General features: G+C 37.2%; 1 protein-coding gene and 1 pseudogene across 1 annotated transcript in view; one reads left to right on the plus strand and one right to left on the minus strand.

Annotated features, from left to right (window-relative positions):
• Positions 1–9,989: 9,989 nt before the first annotated feature.
• The window catches only part of BRIP1 (BRCA1 interacting protein C-terminal helicase 1), a 177,006-nt gene continuing 171,331 nt past the window's right edge, over positions 9,990–15,664 (minus strand). Inside the window, exon 19 of the mRNA XM_029927829.1 lies at positions 9,990–10,910. Coding sequence (XP_029783689.1) covers positions 10,180–10,910 — 731 coding nt within the window. The 3' untranslated portion in view covers positions 9,990–10,179. The remainder of the gene's footprint in view (positions 10,911–15,664) is intronic.
• Positions 12,402–15,144, plus strand: LOC115282614 (annotated as a pseudogene).

Below are 15,664 nucleotides of genomic sequence, written 5' to 3' on the forward strand. Positions count from 1 at the left end.
TGGTTCAGTTCAGCTTGTGGAACTAGAGAGTGCTGTAAATTGGTGGTTTTAAAGCATGTGACAGATACAAGAGTTACAAAGAGAAACAAGTACAGAGACAAGCAAAACTAAACAACTGAACATGGTGGTGAAAAGACTATGCTGAATATGACGATGTTAGGCGGTGGGGGCTCAAGAAAGTTTGATGCGGTATACTTCATGCAGCTGGGAGAACACAATGTTTTCAGAGCAATAATGCCTTAGTTGAATTTCACAAAATGAGTTGGGGTTTGCCAGGCAAAGGAGAGGGCGAGAATCTTGCACAAGTGAAAAAGCATTAGCAAAAGTAATGCATCTGAAACAGTATGGTCTGTTTTTAAAACTATTCTTAAATATAATGTCAGCAAAGGGTGGCAGGAGAAGAGGCTGGAAACATTGGCAAAGACCAGATCACAAAAGGCCTGGAATGTTTTCATGTGGAGTTTTGACCTGGTCTTGTACATAGAAGGGTTTTAAACAAGTGAATGAAATGGCAACGAAGTGGAAAGGGGTAAGGCTGGTGGCAAAGTGACTGGTTACGCTAGGTAGAAGAGGTTCTGACGTTCTTAATGCAATCACAGTAAAGATAGAAAGTTGAGCAATATTGCTCAGTTCTAAAACTTAGATGACTCGAATTTAAGATTTGGAGAACTAGATGAATGATGGTACCACCAGCTGAAACAGGCAGAATAGGTTTCAGGAAAGAACAATTTTGTGCAAATTGAGTTTGAGATGCTATGGGCCTCCAAGATGTTGAGCAGGCAGCTAGATGATGGGTTAGGAAATATTGGTATACAGTTCAAGAGAGGATAAGATTATTCAGAGGAAGAATGTCAACTGGGAAGGGAACTGGGCTAAGAAGTAAATGTAAGTTTAGTCCAGTTGCTAGTAGGTGAGGGGAGGGGGAGAACTAATCAGGGAAAATACCTAAGTGGAAAAGCAGTATTGAGAATCCAATTAGGACTAGAAGCCATAATATGGTAGTGGCACCAATCCACATTACTGTACCATGTTTTTCAGTAGTAGTCAAATCCCCAGATGTAGAAATAACAAAAACAAACTGTGACATTAAACTAGGCTTCTGATTTTGCAAGACTTAGATAGTAGAATGACAAAGGTAGACAGGAGTTCAGGACACTAGGCAGAAAATAGTTCCAGTGACTGACTATGAAGTCAAAACTTGGAAGGAAGACTGAAGGAGGCTGATAACTTGGGAGAAAACTGAGAAACACAGGAGGAATAGAGTGAAAGCTGGAGGATCGAGGATCAGAAATGTAATCAGAGAGAAGAATATTCATTCAAGGTGACATGAGTAAGGAACTTTCAGGGTATTGTCAACGGAAGTGGGTGGATGAAATGGAAGTGAAATCACAAAAGAAGTCAAGAAACTGAGGATTTGGTATTAGGCAAGTTGGTAAGGTGTTAAGAATATAAAATTTGAACTTGTTGCACCTGTGTATAAGTTCTGAACTCTAGCGTCACTAGTTAGCTATGCAACCTAAGGCAAGGTTAAGGTTTTTGGGTGATTGTGAAAAGATTCCTTCTTCCTATCAAAAAATATTTACTAAGCATCTGCTACATCTGCTACAGGTCAAGCAGTATACTATGCTCTAGGACCATTTCTGCCCTCAAAGAGCTTAAACTCTTTAATGAATGTTTTCGTATCTTTGTTTAACAGTAAGAAATGTTAAGGGGCACCTGGGTGGCTCAGTCAGTTAAGCATCTGACCTCTCAGGTCGGATGATCTCATGCTTAGGTCATGATCTCATGGTTCATGAGTTTGAGCCCTGCATCAGGTGCTATGCTGACAGCTCAGAGTCTGGAGCCTGCTTCAGATTCTGTGTCTCCCTCTCTCTGCCTCTTCCCTGCTCTCTCTCTCTCTTTCTCTCTGCCTCTCAAAAATAAATAAACATCAAAGAATTAAAAACAATAGTAAGAAATGTTAAGATGATTCTGGCAAGTTCTCCCTTGGAAAAAAGTAAGATCATGAAACTTGCTTTCAGGATTCTAAAACTTTTTCATAAAGAGATTTTTGGAAACAGAGATGAATTGATATCAATATGAAAGTAAAAAACTGCAACAGAACAGTGGAAAGAGCATCATGACCTTGGTTGCGGTCTCATGTTTCATTTTCTTCGTTTATAAAATGTGTTGCTAACATCGGCTGGCTATTTTGAGAACCAAGTGTGCGAATGGCTGGGAAACCTTGGTAGACTACGTGCGATACACTAAAAGTACTACGGAAGATTTACTCGTTGTGTTCTTGCTTTGTCTCCTTTAGGTAAGTTAATAACTCAATAATCCTGAGTAGAGAGTCTAAGAGACCTAAAGATAAGATTATCAGGAAAAATAGCATATCCTGAATTTCCTCTAGAATATATTTCAAAATTGTAAGCACTTTTCCATTAAAAAACAAAAGAAAATGTCAAGATGTTTCCTGCATTAAATTCTGCTGTTAACTTACAGATCCTCGAACTAGAATAATAGCTCTGCATACCAGTATGCTGTGTGCCTTGCGGCTGCTACAGCTCTTACCGCACGGTACCCAAAGTGTCTGCTTGGATGTTAATTAGGCTATGAATTCCTGGTGGATAAGATCTGTCTTACTGATCTTTGGTATTCCTAGAGCACAGCATAGCTCTTAATGCAAGCAGGCTCTCAAAATATTCTAGTTGAGTGAATGGATGAACAAATGCTAGGTAATATGGGAAGCTGTCCTTAATTTTAGGCAGTCACAGTGTGCCAGAGACAGACTTCTACATAATTAATTGCAATATCATGCAATAAATGTTACATTGGTAATAATTTATTTTATCACAGGGTGGTAATGAAAAGCTTACAAAATAGTTGACATTTTTAGCTAATATGAAATTCAATTAATACTAATTTTTATTTTATTTTTATTTTATAGGAGAGAGCAGGAGAGAGGGGCAGAGGGAGACAGAATCTTAAGCAGGTTCCATGCTCAGAGGGGCTCAATCCCTGGGATCATGACCTGAGCCAAAATTCAAGAGTCAGGTGGTCAACTGACTAAGCCGCCCAGGTTTCCCTCAATTAATATTTTAGAACCCAACTGTGTCAGAATAATACTGTTCGGGGACATCTAAATAGAATGTGCAAAAGCTCAACATTCCTTGTAGGTAAAGTTGGTAAAAGTATACCCCACAAAATAAAAAACAAAGAGAGAGAAAAGAAAATCTCTGGCCCACAACTGAAGGAACAGAGAAAATGTGAAAGGTTTAATTCTATTAAAGAAATAAAGAAATAAGAATAAAACATTTGGAAAGAGGTCACTAGAGTCTAGAAATTGGTCAAATGAAATAGGCATTTATGACAGTCAAGTATTATATGATAACGTCCTGAGAGAAATACACTATTAGGATCCATATATTTAATCAGTAAATATAATGCTGGGAGCACAGCAGTGAATAACACTGACTTAAAATATAAGGGGGGGGGGCTGGGTGGCTCAGCCGATTGAGCTTCTGACTTCAGCTTAGGTCATGATCTCATGGTTCATGGGCCTGAGCCCCTCCTCCATCTCTGTGCTGACAGCTCAGAGCCGGGAGCCTGCTTTGGATTCTGTGTCTCCTCTCTGTCTGCACATTCTGTCTCTCTCTCTCTCTCTCAAAAATAAATAAGTGTAAAAAAAATTTAAGAAATCCCTTCCCTATAATTCTTACATAGAATGTTCTCAATAGGATTTATGAATTTGTGTTCCTTTGATAATTTTTGTTTACAATGTACATACATTTTAAGATATAAAAATTAAATGTAAAATATGGAAAATAAAATTTCACAATATATGTCTTGCTAGTAAAAGAATAACCACACTGAGTTTTTTCTTAAAGAAGCTCAAAGTGCTTTCCAGTATACGGAACAAATTCTAACAAGTTTATTAGTTCTATGGAAGGTATAATTTCGGCATCCTGAGATGACAATTACACTATATTATTTCAGTTTTCTAACAACTAACAGTGCTTCAGAATTTATAAAGCACTTTCACATGTCTCATAATCCTCACAATATTCTTGGGTAGATATTGCTCACTTTTTCCCACCCAGAAAATAAAGTTGAGGCTCAGTGAAGTAAAATTATGACCATGGTCACTCAACAAATAGCAGAGCCAAAACGCAAATTTATTTCTTTGATCCCAAATTCTGTTATCTTTCTCTTTGTCTGATTAAAAAAAACCTTATGGGGTGCCTGGGTGGCTCACAGTTGATTGAGCTTCCACCTCTTGATCTTAGCTCCGGTCTTTGTCTTAGGTTATAAGTTCAAGCCCCATATTGGGCTCCATGATGGGCATGGAGCCTACTTTAAAAAAATAAAAAGGGGCACCTGGGTGGCTCCATTGGTCAAGCATCTGACTTCAGCTCAAGTTATGATCTCACAATTTGTGGGTCCAATCCCCATGTTGGGTTCTGTGATGACAGCTTGGCAGCTGGAGACTGTTTCGGATTCTGTCTCCTCTCTCTGCCACTCTCCAGCTTGCGCTCTCTCTCAAAAATAAACAAACGTTAAAAAAAATTTTTTTAATAAAAAGAAAGCCTTTATGCACTCTACTGAATCTGAGAGTCACAATGGTTGATCTATTTATGAAATTATTATTTCCATTTTAAGAAGAAAGAAATGGAAGCCCAGAGAAGTTAAGTGCTTGCCCAAAGTCAGTCAACAGGTGGAACTGGAACATGTTCCCAAGTCCAATGGTAGCAAATTTCATGCAATAAACTTTAAAGGCTGAAATATGGAAATATTAATAAATATTAATGTAGCAATATGCTTAATTATGATCTTAGGTAGGGCTATACTAAGGATGGCATAAACAATTTTTCTATTTCCTACCTCTTGCTTTAGGTAATTGTGCCACATGCAGTATAATAACGTCCTGACTGGCAAGACACGTTAGGTTACTTGGGTCCTTTACAGTAGATGAAACAGATAATTGTTTGAAAGAATGTTATTATTTAAATATAAATACCCTAACACTAGTTTGAAAAGGAAAATGTACCAAAACTATACTTGACTCAAAATAACAATCAGTATTTAGTATCTTTAAATCTTTCAACTATATATGAATCACATATGAAAGATGATGGCATCTAACAGTGTAGATAAATGATATGCCACTTGTACAGTTTAGTACTTTACAATAGCAAAGAGCCAAATGAAATATTTTAATATTGAGTTTTATAAATATTGAGGTAAAATAATCTTATGTAAAATGACAGAATTTGGGGAAAAGCATAAGAAAATAAAAATCAGATAAACTGCTAAGGAAGACCAAGATAAAAATATAAATTTATCATTAAAAAGCACTAAACTAACTACCTGATTATGCCATGTTAAAACATATTCCTCTTAATCAGTATTTACCATGAGATTTTCAAAGGCTAATTTCTGGGAACAGTAAGTTACATGCAGCTTTTATTTTTCTTTTAATACACTGAAGCTTGTTTATTACAGAGTGGAATTAGGTATAAGATGGGTTGTTTTGGACCTTGTCCAAGAGTTTAGCTACTGAAAGCACTTCATTATAAGGTGGTTTCACCAATAAGGTGATCCAGTGGCTCAGATCCCATGGATATTATAACAAGGCTCCACGGCAGAGTACAGGAAGCTGGGCAGCTAATGTTCTATCAAATGAAACCTTAAGAAACAAACTTCTTTTCTTGAGAGGTTAGTAGACATGAAAACTGTTTAAGCCTAGAGAATCATAGCCCAGGTCATCTGTCTAAATTTCCATTTCCTGGAGTGATGTTCTTTTATTGTACATTTAATAGCTGCACATATACTTCATGTTATGGTTTTAGCTTAAGACATTCATTGTCTGATGTGGTATTAAATTTATTTTTTATTACGAAAATGTCCAGTATTAATACTGCCCTTCTCCTTATAAAAGATTGACTTCATTGGTCCTCAGAATAAACAAGAAACTACCAAGTTTATAAAGTCTAAGTAAAATCTGGTACAACTCACTGATAAATCTGAGGCATGAGTAAGAATAATTGTGTACTAATCAAATTCAAAAAAATGCCATCACTTAAACGTTAAATAACTACAATAATCAGTCTTTCAAGTGATTTTACAAAAGACACTTTGATTTCATCAAGTTTTATAAGCAATCTTGAAGAATTAAATTTTTGAATGTGTTTTACTTTGGAAAAATAACACGACAAAGTCATTGCAGAAAAATATGGAAAACCCTTTAAAAAAATTTAATGAATACAAAGATCAAAAGAATAAAACCGAGGGGCACCTGGGTGGCTCAGTCTGTTAAGCACTGACTTTGGCTCAGGTCATGATCTTGTGGTTCGTGGGGTTGAGCCCCGTGCTGGGCTGTGTGCTGACAGCTCACAGCCTGGAGCTAGCTTTGGATTCTGGGTCTCCGGCTCTCTCTGCCCCTTCTTTCTCTCTCAAAACTAAACATTAAAAAAATTTTTTTAATGAAAAAAAAAAACACAAAGCCTTATGAGAACTTAGATACACCAGCAAATTAAAAACCATGTAATAACTAAGTGCATAGTAGCAGTTATTAATGAGCTGTCATTAATTTCCAATACGATTATAAAGTTTTAAATAATTTAATTAAATTTCAAAAGTAAAGTCACGAAACATTTACTCTTTACATTATACCTTTCTCCATCAAGAAAGCCCTTTCTCCAACTGGTAGTTTTCCTGATTCATGGCCAGTGTGCATTTCAGCCCTTAAATTCAGTATAATTATTTCATATATCCATTGAATGGGTAAGGCAAATTACCTGATAAACAATTTTTAAAAAATTTTAATGTTTATTTTTGAGAGCGAGAGAGACAGAGTTTGAGCATAGGAGGGGCAGAGAGGGAGACACAATCCAAAGCAGACTCCATGCTCTGAGCTGTCAGCACAGAGCCCAATGTGGGGCTTGAATTCATGAACCATGAGATCATGACCTAAGTCAGAGGCTTAACCAACTGAGCCACCCAAGCGCCCCCCTGATAAATATCTTCAAAGCCTTAAAAATAACAGGCCAAATAATTTTTCCTTCCTACTATATGACAATTCTTTATTGTCCATTTATCTTCCTATGTATCTATCTGTCATTTATCATCATTAAAGGGAAGCCATCATATAAGGCAAGGGTGTACTTCAGATATATGATTGATTTACTAGCTAATATTTGAGGATTTGCCATGTGCCAGATATGCTTTCACATTTCAATTTATTTAACTCTCTAAAACATCTCTTTTAAAAGTACATTATTACTGGGGCGCCTAGGTGGCTCAGTCGGTTAAGCATCTGACTTTGGCCCAGGTCATGATCTTAGTTTGTGGGTTCAAGCACGGCGTTGGGCTCTGTACTGGGCTCTGCTGACAGCTCGGAGCCTGGAGCCTGCTTCAGATTCTGTGTGTCCCTCTCTCTGTCCCTCCCCTGCTCATGATCTCTCTGTCTCTCAAAAATAAATGTTAAAAAAACTTTTTTAAAAAAGTACATTATTACTAATTAAAATGCTCTACCTCCTAATCTACCACAAACACTAGTACTTTAATTCTTGCAATATTATCCTGGTCAAAGTTGCCGAGACTATATACCCGTTTCAGCAGTGATGCCATTGCACAAAATTTTTGAAATACTTTTTTGGAATTACTACATGCTAGTGGTATATTCTATATACATTCTCAGTTAATGGAAATTTTTAGCCTCAGAGAGAATTAGATTTTGGAGAGAATAAATTTCAGATTAAGTTGGATAATATACCAAGATATGACTAAAAAATATTGTGCTTAATTTTTCTCATGTAATTTACCAATTCTTCTAAAGGCAATGTCAAGGGCAGAAAGATGATTTCATTATAGCATTGTTAAAAATAAATATTTGGGCACCTGGGTGGCTCAGTTGGTTAAGCCTCTGACTTTGGCTCAGGTCAGGAGCTTACGGTTTGTGAGTTTAAGCCCCGCATGGGGCTCTGTGCCGACCATTCAGAGCCTGCTTGGGATTCTCTTTCCCTCTCTTTGCCTCTCCTCTGCTCACTTGCTCTCTCTCTCAAAATAAAAATATCTTTCTTCTCAAGTTACTATACACATATACAATTATTCCTTAAAGCATGAGTATTATTTCACATTTTCTATAAAATGGTTTACTTTATTAAGAAAAAATTTTTAATGTCTATTTTTGAGAGACAGAGCAAGCAAGTAGGGGAGGGGCAGAGAGACGGAGACAGAACCCCAAGCAGGCTCCATGCCATCAGCACAGAGCCTGATGTGAAGCTTGAACCCACCAACCATGAGATCATGACCTGAGCAGAAACCAAGAGTCAGATGCTTAACTGACTGAGCCACCTAGGTACCTGTTTACTTTTTAATTTTTATTTTAAAAAATTTAACGTTTGTTCATTTTTGAGAGACAAAGACAGAGCATGAGCTGGGTAGGGGCAAAGAGAGGGGGACACAGAATCTGAAACAGGCTCCAGGCTCTGAGCTTAGCACAGAGCCTGATGTGGGGCTGGAACCCACAAACTGACATCATGACATGAGCTGAAGTCAAATGCTTAACCTATTTGAGCCACCAGCATGTCCCTGGTTTACCTTATGTTAAGCATTCTGGAACAAAAGCAAATGAAAATTGACTCAGAATAAAATATCAACATATATTCCTTTAAATTATGGATTTTTAAAGCTGAAGGGATTTACATGATTTTATATACTAAATCCCACATTTCACAGATGAAACTAATTTCCCAAAAGGCATGGTGATTGCCAACGAGACTTAGCAAATTAGTGGCAGAGCCAGGAACAGAGCACAAATTTTCTTCCACCTGGTATTCTTCCTACTACCCTTATCTATGGATTAGCAACTGCATCAGAGAGGGTAAATGGTTTCACACCTAGAAAATAATTTTAAAATTTTCTTCTATTTTAGTGCTTGTAACTTATTACTCACTGATCAACTAAGAAAAATATACAATACTAGCGATCAAATATATCCTATAGATAAATACTTTAACTGGTAAGTTATCAATTTAAATTTCTTTGAACTATGCTTACAGTTGTACTATCCAATGCTATAGAAACAAGCTGTTTTCAATCTAAACACCTTCAAAATAAAAGTCAACATACAGACTTATAATAATTCACTTATTCAAATGAATATATAAAATACTGGATTCCTGGGAATTTTGACTTGAACAACTTGTAAGATTTCAATTCAAATCGCTCACATGAAGCCTAAATGTCCACTGAATAAGAGATGTTTCTTAGAAAAAGATGAGTGAATGCATTTTTGGAATGACAGAAAAATGCATTCTTTATAACCATTTTTGGTCAGAAATACAGCTTCATTCACAAATACATAAGCAGAGTAAAAAAATTACAGAAGAATTTAGTGAGCTATAAGAGAACATTTTTCAGCAGCAGTTACATAATCACAACCTTCATGCTAGAACATGTCCATTTTTTCTACAATGATGAAGCTAAATAATTAGAACTGAAAATTTGGAGTCGTTCGTTTGGCATTTTGTAACTACATAATTTGCTAATATTCAGTGCTTGATTGTGGTCTATCAAATGAAAAAATGTAAAGCAATATCAATTAAAAATACATGCAGTTTTCTTCCTTAATTCTTAATTCCTTCTAAGTAGGCAGTTTGATACAGGAATAAACTTTTCAAGAAAACTTTGGTTTCTAAAATAATATACCGATTTGAGGTAAATATATTCACTTAAGTGAAACATGACTGAAATATGGCTGGGTTAGACTGCTATTCATTTTTATGTATTAGTATAAAAACAGATGGTACCCTAGGAAACTACATGTCTTTCACATTGGTTAATTTTTAAATTGTATTCAGCTAAGGAAGACTGTTGGAGGAAAATATTTTGTATGAATTGCTTTATCAAAACTCAAGAATAATAAAACATTCTGAACATAGACTTTTAAAAACTCTAACAATGAATTAAAGTGAAAAATATAAAAAATAAAACTATACCACTTATCCAATGTAGAAACTGTCATTTATAATAGAGTTTAACATAAGCATGACAACACATTTTTAGAGTGTGACAGTTAAGTATCATTACCTATCACCAGGGAACATATGTTTATTGTTTGGAAGGAGACTGTTTAATGTTCTTTATATCTGTTTCACAAGTTTTTCCCAGGCCCAATGTATTTATGAGTTGCTCTTACATTACTATATTGTCATCAATTTTACTTTCTTTAATATGCATGAATCCATTCAACTTTGTGCAACCCTCAGCTTTTATTTCTTGGACTGACTCCACTCCTTCCTCAGTTCTAATTTCAAAAAGATCTTCAGCTAAAATGCAATTTGAATCATTAGCACATCTATTATCTCTATCACTTTCAACTTGTTCATTTTTTTCTTCATTTGTATCTTCAGGATCATAAAGCTCAGGTGTAAAATAGATAGATTCATCTTCTGCTTCTATGTCAGAAGCTCTACGTGAAGTGGAAAGTTTAGCTTCTTCACTAACTAGAGACAATTCAATGTCCGGATTCAGGGCTTCTTCATAGAATGGCTGTTTGGAATAATTTTCTTTATGAAAGGTAGCATCAATCTTTATTGATGAAATAACGATTTCTGATTGAGGGCATGGTCCAACTGATGTGTTTACCATCAGAGATGAGGACTCACATTTATCAGTGAGTGGAAAAACTGTTTTACATTCCTTTTCTGTTTCAAAAGGGGAAGCCCTAGAGGCACAGTCCTCTCGTGACTTGATTTTAGGTGCTGCAGTCAGAGTTTCATCAGTAATATAATGTCCCAAAGAATTAAAGCTAGACCAATTAACTCTCTTTGTCTGTTTGTTGAAGGTTGGGCTTGTCGATCTGGAAATCACAATTTTTTCTGCTTTCATTGTCTGGGCAGACTCTTCCAATAATATAGGATCATCTATAAATACAAAAATTTAAGAGTGTTAATTTTTCATTCCTGACTAATATAATAATTGTTACATTAAAGTAATTTTTGTTAAAAATAATGAAGTAACTGTAGGGATCGTGGATTGAGAGCTGACAACCAATAGTAGCAGAACTTCGTCTTAGAACATAATGCACAAAATGTGAGCTCTGAAAGGAATCCAGGTCCCCAGTGATTCTGAGCCCAAGTTATAATGCTGTCTGGTAAACTATCAAATTCCACACCAGGGGCTTGCGGAGTGAATGAGAAAAGGAGGGGTAAAAAGGAATAGGAAGAGGGCTGAGTAATGGAAGAAATACACTATAAAAATTTGCCTTGAAAATCCACTAATCAGTGATTGGGAAGAACTGACCTAGATTAATTCCCAAAAGGAAACCAGCTACCACAAGGACTAAATTATTTGTTTTAAAGTTACAAAATTGGTTAGTAATCAGGCCCAACTAGAACTCAGGTTTCCTGATTACCAGTCTAATGGCTTTGCATTCACTATGACATTTATTTAATAAACAAAACAAAACACCATTTACTATGAAGTAAATATTTAATACATGATATATTAAATTATCATATATTAGTTAAAACAATTAAAATGGTATCCAATGCTATACACCACAGTTTGGCAATTTTTTTTCCTATAATTGCCAGGCAGTAAATATTTTAGGCTTTGTGGGTCATATTGTCTGTTGCAACTACAGGCATACCTCTTTTTATTGCACTTTGCTTTACCGCACATTGCAGATACTGCATTTTTTACAAATTCAAAGTTTGTTGCAACCTTGCATTGAGCAAGCCTGTAAGCAAATTTTTTCCAAAAGCATTTGCTTACTTCATGTCTATGTGTCACATTTTAGTAATTCTTGCAATATTTAGAGCTTTTTCATTATATTTGATATGCTCATCTGGGACCAGTGATCTTTGATGTTACCATTGTAATTGTTTTGGGGCACTATAAACCATGCCATATAGATGGTGAACTTAATAGAGAAATGTGTGTGTTCTGACTGCTCCCCTGACCAGCCGTTCGCCCATCTCTTTCCCTTTCTTCAGGCCTCCCTATTCTGAGATGCGACAATATTGAAATTAGGCTATTTAATAATCCTACAATGACCTCTAAGTAACAAGAGTTACATGTCTCTCATTTTATTTACTTTCGTCTCTCACTTTAAATCAAAAGCTAGAAATGATATGCTTAGTGAGGAAGACATGTTGTAAACCAAGATAAATCAAGGAGTAATTTTGACCTTCAACTCTTATTATTAAAGAAATTTTTGTAAGGAAACAGCTGCCACAGTGATTCCTTTGATGGACCTGGGAAAAATAAATGGAAAACTTTCTGGAAAGGATTCGCCATTCTAGATGCCATTAAGAACATTCATGATTTGAGTGGCCTCTGGGGAGCAGACTTCGGAAGACTCCGCCTCGGAACAGGCCTTTCTGCACAGAAGTGGCAGCACCGAGAGCTGACTGGTGAAAAGAAGGGATTTTATAGAGGCTTATTCTGACAAATGCTCCATGGTTGGACTTGCTGCCAGGGAAGGCTTTTTTTTTTTACTATTTTTATGCATCCTCTGACTTATTTATTTATTTTTATTAATAGTTTATTACCAAGTTGGTTTCCATATAACACTCAGTGCTCTTCCCCACAAGTCTTTCTCTCCATGACCATCAGCACTCCACCTCTTCCCTCCTCCCTCTTCAGCCCTCAGTTTGTTCTCAGCATTCAAAAGTCTCTCATGATTTGCTTCACTCCCTCTCCCCAACTCTTTCCCCTCCTTTCCCATTCCCATGGTCTCCTACTAGGTTTCTCCTGTTAGACCTATGAGTGACAACATATGGCAACTGTCCTTCTCTGCCTGACTTATTTCACTTAGCGTGACACCCTCGAGGTCCATCCATATTGCTACGAATGCCTGATTTCATTCTTTCTCATTGCCTTGTAGTATTCCATTGTATAGATAAACCACATCTTCTTGATCCATTCATCAGTTGATGGACATTAGGCTCTTTCCATGATTTGGCTATTGTAGAAAGTGCCGCTATGAACATTGGGGGACATGTGCTCCTATGCATCAGCACTTCTGTATCCCTTGGGTAAATCCCTAGCAGTGCTACTGCTGGGTCATAGGGGAGTTCTATCAATAGTTTTTTGAGGAACCTCCACACTGTTTTCCAGAGCGGCTGCACAAGTTTACATTCCCACCAACAGTGCAGGAGGGTGCCCGTCTCTCCACACCCTTGCCAGCATCTATAGTCTCCTGATTTGTTCATTTTAGCCACTCTGACTGGTGTGAGGTGGTATCTCAGTGTGGTGTTGATTTGTATTTCCCTGATGATAAGTGACCCTGAGCATAATTTCATGTGCCTGTTGGCCATCTGGATGTCTTCTTTGGAGAAGTGTCTGTTCAAGTCTTCTGCCCATTTCTTCACTAGATTATTCATTTTTCGGGTATGGAGTTTGGTGAGTTCCTTGTAGATTTTGGATACTAGCCCTTTATCCGATATGGGGATGGCAATGTTAAAGTCTTAAAAAAACTGCTCAAAAAGGGACACAGGGTTAATGTTGCTGATAACGGGGGATGGATACCGATTCACGAAGCAGCTTATCACAACTCCGTAGAATGTTTACGGATGTTAATTCACACAGATTCATCTGAAAACTACATTAAGACAAAGATGTTTGAGGGGTTCTGCACACCTTGTTATAAGTCAAGGACATTAGAAGATAGTACACACTCTTTTAGAAGCTGGGGCAGATCCGAATGTCACTATTTCAGAGAAATCCATGTCACTGTTTATAGCTGTTGAAAAGGGATAGACAGATGTATTAAAGCTGTTGCTTCGACATGGAGCAAATGTTAATGGATCCCATTCTGTGTGTGGATGCAATGCTTTGCATCAGGCTACTTTTCAGGAAGATGCTGAGATCATAAAGTTGCTTCTTAAAAAAGGAGCAAACAAGGAACGCCAGGATGACTTTGGAATCATACTTTTATTTGTGGCTCCTCAGTATACCAGGTACAAATAACTGTCAAACACTGGACGAAGCTACTCCCTTATTCATTGGTGCCTGGAGGGCCACACAAAATGTGTAGAGCTTCTGCTGTTCACTTGGACAGATCCTGATCTTTACTGTAATGAGGGCTACTGGCAGTTGCCTATTCATGCAGTTGCACAAATGGTCCATACAAAAATCTTAGACATATTAATACCATTTACCAACTGGGTTTGTACATGGGCCAAACAAAGTGAGACCCGTTTACTCTGCAGTGTTCGGAGAGCATGAAGAGTGCCTAGAAATGGTCCTCCAACATGGCTGCATCCAGATGCCCAGATGTGCTTCATCTCTGGATTCAGTTCTCCCATATGTATAGCTTTCCAAAAGGACTGTGAGTTTTTTTGGAATTGTGAATATTCTTTTGAATACAGAACCCAGCGAAATGAACTTCATTTGGAATACTGCTTGAAGTATGAGAAACTTTCAGTATTTTGCTACTTTTTGAAGAAAGGTTGTCCACTGGCACCATAGAACCATATTTCTGGATTTATAAATCATGCAATTAAAGCACAGACATAATGTAAGGAAGGGCCACCATCTCTCCTGCCTGCTGGATTTGACCCACTGAATCTACTCTGCATTCATGGATTGACTCAGTCAGTGATGAGATCCTTATCTTCACTTTGGAGTTTACTGATTGGAGGGGGCTTCCTTCAGCTGTTGAAAAGATGCTTTTCACTTATGCCTCAAACTCCTTTTAGGCTCTGTAGCAGCATATTGCCTCTGTTCCATCCCTCACCCACTTTTGTTTGGAAATTCGGTCCAGTCGCAAACCAGAACACCTTTGATGTGACAGTTTTATCTGTTAGTTACCACTTCCCAGAACTACTCTAAATTTTTTTTAAATTTTTTTAAATGCTTTTAATTTATTTTTGAGAGACAGAGAGAGACAGCTGGAGCAGGGGAGGGGCAGAGAGAGAGGGAGACACAGAATCCGAAACAGGCTCCAGGCTCTGAGCTAGCTGTCAGCACAGAGCCCGACGCGGGGCTCGAACCCACGAACCATGAGATCTGACCTGAGCCGAAGCCGGACGCTTAACCGACTGAGCCACCCAGGTGCCCCCCAGAACTACTCTAATGCAATGAATGAGCATGAATGAAGTTCCAGAACTGGCAGTTATTCAAGATGGAGAAATCAGTGAAGTTACTTAATGCAGCTCGTGTCTTACTTTGAAAACCACCAAAACAAAGAGCCATGCAGTACAAATTCTTCATGACTTTATGGTCATAAACTATGATTTTTGCTTGTGTGGTTGGTTAGGTTTTGGGGGAGGGGGTAGTAGTCTAATGCAAATGTTTACAATTGGCCTTCCTGGTTAAAAAAAAATACTGTAAACCTCACTTATGTTAGTTTAGTAGGTTCATCACCAGCACATTTTATGTTGTAAATTCATTTACCTCACCATTTTCTGCATTATTTTGTTAATGGACTATGATGCTGCTTCTAGTGCTGAAAATGGCATACTTCCACTTATGAGTCTGTTTACCTAAGGCTAAGAGCTTAGAATAGAATGCATAAATTTTTCCTGGGAATGTACACACAGTGGGGTTGAATCTATTATTATTATTATTAATTTTATTTGAGGTTGACTCTTATGTTTGTAAGTAAGTCTATTCTCATCTCTTAATCCAGTCAGTTTAATGAAGAATTGCTATTCATTGACTTTTCACA

Source organism: Suricata suricatta, chromosome 17 (genome assembly GCF_006229205.1).
Source record: "Suricata suricatta isolate VVHF042 chromosome 17, meerkat_22Aug2017_6uvM2_HiC, whole genome shotgun sequence".
NCBI classification, from domain to species: Eukaryota; Metazoa; Chordata; class Mammalia; order Carnivora; family Herpestidae; genus Suricata; species Suricata suricatta.